Raw genomic sequence first — 6,115 nt, 5'->3', positions numbered from 1 at the left:
CCTGGATAACCCCTTTAATTCCCTCATTCACCCAGTGCAGTTTTAAGTGCAGGTATAAGAGAAAGGGAAAAGAAGAGTGTTAAAGTAAAGGCCATCCATGCCCATATCCATCACACCCTTACCAACTCCCCAAAATGGCCTCTTTTGGGCAAGGTTTGCCGTCCAGCTAAAATTGGGACTGCTGGCAATTATGCAACCACAAATGAAGAAACTGCACTGTGTGAACACATCCTAATGTGTTCGCTTCTATCCAAAATTCACTTTAAATGCAGACTACGGCAGTCCATACACCCAGGAAAGTCAAATGTTCACAAAAACAGACATGATTGTTGAGCCAAGATCCACATCTGTGTTTTCACGGCCAGTTCACCTGTCTTGCGAAGAATTCAGAAACCTTAGAGAGGCTTAAAAAAAAAAGCTTAGAACGATTGGGTTTTACAACAGCGCCCCTCATTCCTATGAGCTGTGTCTGCTACTGCAGCTAAGCCCCATTTACTTGGATGACTAGATTTAGGCTGAGCTGCAACACCAGACACTGCTCACGGGCTAAAGTAGTGTTGTCTATGGGAAAGGGGACAAAGGCATCTTATCTCAGCAGCCCCTATAATGCTTTCGTAAGTATAACAGAATCTCTATTTGGCGCCAATAATTTGCTGTTGGTTTAGGCCACACATTATGGGGGGTGTACCTCCCACAAGTTAGTGCTGTCAATAAGTAATCTGATGCAATGGTATATGGAGCCCTGTTTCTTTTGCGCAAAGATGAAGGCTCCTTTCGTAAGGCTTTGGCCAAGTGCACAGGAAAAAAAGATGAAACCAAAGTTAGCATTAAAAAGATAACTCTCCATTTCTGGTGTTTTCCCTTAAAGGGTACCTCTACTTCAGTCATCATTGGAGACAGGTTAAGACTAGAGATGAGCGAACTGGGTTCGGGTTCGAGTCCATCCGAACCCGAACGATCGCCATTTGATTAGTGGGGGCTGCTGAACTCGAATAAAGCTCTAAGGCTATGTGGAAAACATGGATATAGTCATTGGCTGTATCCATGTTTTCCAGACAACCTTAGAGCTTTATCCAAGTTCAGCAGCCCCAGCTAATCAAATGCCGATTGTTCGGGTTCGGACGTACTCGAACCCGAACCTGGTTCGCTCATCTCTAGTTAAGACGGGTCTTGCTTGGGGTCCTTGAACTGGAAACCTCTATCGTTGGGTAGATTGGAGCCAGTGGTGCTCTTCATGGTTCACAGATCAGAGATTTCCATATCTCCAATCTACGCTAACAGCAATTCTGCAGTCTCCGTTGTACTGACAACTGGTGCAGTCCCACCCCATCTTGTCTTAAGATTAAAAAAAAAAAGAAGGTACCCTTTAAGTGACCCTAGCACTTAAAGTGTCACTGTCGTTATAACTTTCAAAATCTAAATCAGCAGTAGATGGGATATAAAGGAAGTTAGCAATTTACATTCATTTTTTTTTTAGTTATCGGCACTTCCTGTTTTCTGCCTTTTTTTCTCAAAAAACAGGGAACAGTCAGAAAACAGGAAGTCCTGTGTTTTCCATGCCATCTGAGCACTCACAGAGAAGGCAGTCATGTGATTGACGGACACATTGAGCTGTGACTCTGTACTGGCCGGAATTCCTGTGTTTAGTCTGTTTTTTTTCAACCAGCATAAGTCAGAAACTCTGCCTTCAGGAGACTGGACCTGGATTTCTGGTAAGTACAGCTTTGTTTTACAGCATGATAACAACAACAAAAATAATGGATGTATATTGCAAACTTGCTTTATATCACATCTACTGTTGATTTAGATTTTGAAAGTTATAACGATAGCGACACTTTAAGACTCAAAGTCTTGGTGAGAACATTTAACAAGCGATTTATCAATTTCACCGATCATCTAGACTAGAGTATTTAAGGAGAAGACATTATGGCGATACAGCAGACCGCTCTCTACGCCCAGACCATACCGCTTTACTACTAAACCTTTGTTGGGGTTCTGGCACCATGCAACCCAAGGCAGATTATAAAAGTGCTATACTGCGCTATAATGTGGTGGCGAAAGGGCCATAGGGAACCCTGAAAAAACAGGGAAAACTTTATATAAAATCTTGCAGCAAAGACCCAGGAGCAGTGCAAAGCAAATTCGCTGTATCATTGTATGCTGGACCATTATCGTAAGGCAATTATATACATGTTAGTGTCTTAAACTACAATAAGCTTGTCTAGAATAGAAAGTGGGACCTAAAGAAGGGGAACATTTCAAGAAAATAGACTGGAGATTACAAAAAGGCACCTTGTGCCGTCCGCACCTCTTTCAGGTATTGTAAGTAAAAGAAGAGCATTGTCGTGAAAGAAGGCGGGATGTCAAAGATGGCGCAAAGGGAAACACAACCACCAATAGGCGTTGGCTAATCTAAGGCAGGCTGAATACAAGTGGGCTGCCATATTTCAGTCCCCCTGTGCGCTACTTTATAAATCTTCCCCGATAGTGTAAAGGCGATGGGAAATATTTATCCGAAATGATTTTGACAGAAAATTCCGGAGGATAGAAATGCAGAAAGAAATCTCTACGTTCTTACAGGTTGTCGATATAAGTACATTTTTTACATAAGGAACTGTGAACAGTAACACATTCTCTTAATATAAGAACAAGTATTTCGGCTACACCAGCATTCGTTATTCCTTAATTCTGGTCGGCCTCACGAGTTTTCAGGAAAGGAAGGGGGGGGGGGGGGGCTCGAAGGAAAATCTATTATACAAACAGAATACATGTTTTATCTACAATAGCTTTTTTTTCATAAATGCAGCTGCCATTTTAACCTTCTGCAACAGAACTTGTAGTGTAGGGGATGGGAAGAAAAAAAAAAAAAAAAACATGAAAAACAGACACCCAACAGAACACGTATAAACAAATCAAAAAGGACATAAAAAAACATATAACTTGTTAAAGAAAAATGGATAACTTGTTTAGAAAAAATTAATATAATCCATTCCCTTTCCGAAAGAAGAACAAAAAAAAAAAATCTAACTTTCTCGACCCACGAGTCTCACTGGGATTATAAGGCGACAGTAAGGGCGTATACTGCAAAAAGGAATAGGGAACAAGTGCCACGTTCTGTGTAGGACGACAAGAACGACATCTAAAAATCCCTATTGTTCATGGGTATGTGCAAATTGGGAGTGTTGTAGTAATGCATCCCATATAAATTAAGAAAATCTGGGTTATTTAGTCTAGAAATGAAAGGTGAAAAAAAAAAACCAAGGAAATGGTAATGGACATCCAATACTACATATGCATAAATAAAATGGTTTTGGCATAATAGAGAAATAGCAATACTGCATGGTGGTACTCTTGTTACCCTAGGATATAAGCACAGAATACCTGGCTGCAGATTAAAATACTTATTAGATCAACATTAACCATTTTCCTTCCAGGTCTTTACAACCCCTTCCCCTCTCTCCTATGGCGCTTGCATATCACATGTCTGGAAGTGCCAAGACTATTTACAGGTGACGTTACGCTGCCAAGACGGCCTGACAGAATCAACATGTCCACATTCCATTCACACAGCTTAACTCCACTTAAACGCCTCGCTACGTGTTTAGTAATACGGCAGAAAGCGAGTTCGCTAGGAACCTCCACGGAAATTCTTGAGGCTCGGTGCGGCTGGCTATGAAGCTTGGGCCTCTGGCACCCAAAAAAGTTGGGAGTGTTTCGTGCCAAAGCGCTTCCTAGCAAACAGTTAACAGAAACACATGGTAGAATGTCCTGGCCTTGCGCGCGGTCACCCCACCGCTTTGTGTTTGCCGCCACAGCACCCGCACATGACACCACAGGTATAGCAAGCTCGTAATGGGAGGTAACAGCACATGCCGGGGGCAATGATTGACAAAGGGACGAGCAGCATCCACCGGAGGCAAAACTTTTCATCACTGGTATCACATGAACAAGCATCCGTGTAGTCTCCTTCCGAGTCAGACATGCAGTGGTAAAGGACGCAGTCTGCAAAACCCATGCAGCTGACCCGGCGGATGCAGTTTCGGACCGAGTCTGGAGCATCCTGACATTTGCCCCGGCCATTTTCATCATGGTTAAACATGTCTCTGCAATATACACATCTGGACCTTTCGCCATCTTTTCTCCTGGACTTGCATCGGCTGGGCTGTGTGTTTATAACCGGGCCCTTAAGGTCCTTGCACGTGCCAAAGTCTGTGTGGTCTACGTAAGGATAGTTGTAGTCGTGTTTTGAGGATTCGTTTTTGGCAAACCGAACGTACGAGTCTGTGTTCTCGGTCTCCAAGTATTTGCGCTGGACCGGTGCCTGGCGGTAATCCTCATAACCTGTGAGCCAGTTTCTTTCCCTTGGGTTGATGCGGACAATCTCATCGTCGTCATCTGGGAAGCTGACGTGTCGAGGTGGCCTGGGTAATGACTGAAAGAGAGAGACAATGGTCAGGAATGTACAGGTGAACCGACATTCTAAGTAAGAAATCATACACAAGCAGTGGATTTCAAATCTGGCTGACGGCGGAGAAGTGATGATTAAATACCATTGTGGTTAATTAAATAAAATTTTAATTATATATATATATATATTTATTTTTTTTTTTTTTTATTTCTACAGATCCGATGCGGACCTTTGTCATGGTAGCAGACTACAAGCAGATTTTTCATTTTATTGTCTCACCAAGCTATTTTGCCATGAAATGACCATTACTGTTTGCCAATCCACCAAATGTATATTAGTTATAAGAGAAATTAAACCCAGTAGGACAGCTGGATCAGACTACCCAGGGTGTGTTTGTAGTCTGTTACCATGATGACACAGGTCTGCATTAGCAAAAATGATAGTTTTATTCAAATTATAACATTCAATAAAGTTGCTTTGTTTTTCGTTTTTAAAAGAACAGAAATCGATCAGTTCCATAAGGAGAATACATACTTGTTCTGGAGGATAGTGTTCCGAGGTGTAGAAGTCAATGGGACTCAAGGTGCTGTATCGACAACCTCCGCCCGTCAGAGGAGATGAGATGGTCCTCACTGGTGCCTCTCTCTTCTGTGACGAGTTTGAGGAACTATCTGTACCAGTCTGCAAGTGGCAGAAGAAAAACAATGGCATTAAATAATGGAGGTGTAAATTCTTCAAGCTGGAAACATTTTAATAAAGGCCCAAAACGAGAAGGATAAAAGATTAAAAAATAAATATATATTTTTTATAAAAATAATGAATACATATATATACATATATACACACACACCCAAACACATACATACACACACACACACACACACACACACACACACACCCCTATACGTACACACATAAGCTTAGGTATTGTTATACCACCACATACACCTGAAGATTACCCTATTTAGCCATTACTATTATTTTTATAAAATATCATAAGCCATAAGGAATGTTATGATTTTTTTATAACTTTTTTTTTTTTTTTTTAATTCATTTACTACTTGGCTTAGATTTCTGGTAATAGAGCTGTGTAACTGGAAGAAGCGGCATGAAAATATATATTCCTAGAACAGATATAGCCAATGAAAAGACATGGCTAGACTGTATCAGCCAGCCAGCCAGGGGGTAAGTCTTTCTCAGTAGAGGACCCTATATGCTTTGAAGTCATCATTAAGGGTTATTTAACCAGAGGCTGAGGACCACTCATCCTAAAACAGCAAAAACGGCCCCTCTTAAGAAGAGTAATTCCCCACATACTTGACCCCCTTTTAAGCAGGCCGGCATTTCTGCAATTTGAAAATGAGCGATAATGAGTTTCGCGATAGCCGTCATTGAGAAGGCCGTCACATTCCAGTATTTATCACAGAACGAGGGACACAGAAGCTGGGGAGACATTTGCAGCTAGCAAACTATGAATCACAGCCTGCATGAAGATGTGAGGCCCGGGCCACCAGCAGAGACCAGGAAGCAGCCACCCCCTCCCATAATGATAGCTGTGGTCCTGGTAAACAAGGAATGGGATTATCGAAAATAACCTGAAGGAGCCAACACGTCTGTTCCTAGACCGGAGCAGAACAATAGTATGGAAAAAAACAGTACGACTTAAGGAAACTTCCATGTCACTTATCCTATTTGCAATTTGTTCTG

General features: G+C 41.8%; 1 protein-coding gene across 1 annotated transcript in view; it reads right to left on the bottom strand.

Annotated features, from left to right (window-relative positions):
- Window positions 1-3,085: 3,085 nt before the first annotated feature.
- Window positions 3,086-6,115, bottom strand: part of SPRED2 (sprouty related EVH1 domain containing 2) — a 71,316-nt gene continuing 68,286 nt past the window's right edge. The window contains exons 5-6 of the mRNA XM_069954497.1: window positions 4,943-5,089; window positions 3,086-4,432 (exon numbers count right to left, since the gene is read on the bottom strand). Of these exons, the coding sequence (XP_069810598.1) occupies window positions 3,785-4,432; window positions 4,943-5,089 (795 nt within the window). The 3' untranslated portion in view covers window positions 3,086-3,784. The remainder of the gene's footprint in view (window positions 4,433-4,942; window positions 5,090-6,115) is intronic.

Source organism: Dendropsophus ebraccatus, chromosome 15, assembly GCF_027789765.1.
Source record: "Dendropsophus ebraccatus isolate aDenEbr1 chromosome 15, aDenEbr1.pat, whole genome shotgun sequence".
Lineage (NCBI taxonomy): Eukaryota > Metazoa > Chordata > Amphibia > Anura > Hylidae > Dendropsophus > Dendropsophus ebraccatus.
Note: the sequence above shows the minus strand (reverse complement) of the source record. Positions and strands in the feature narration are given on the sequence as shown.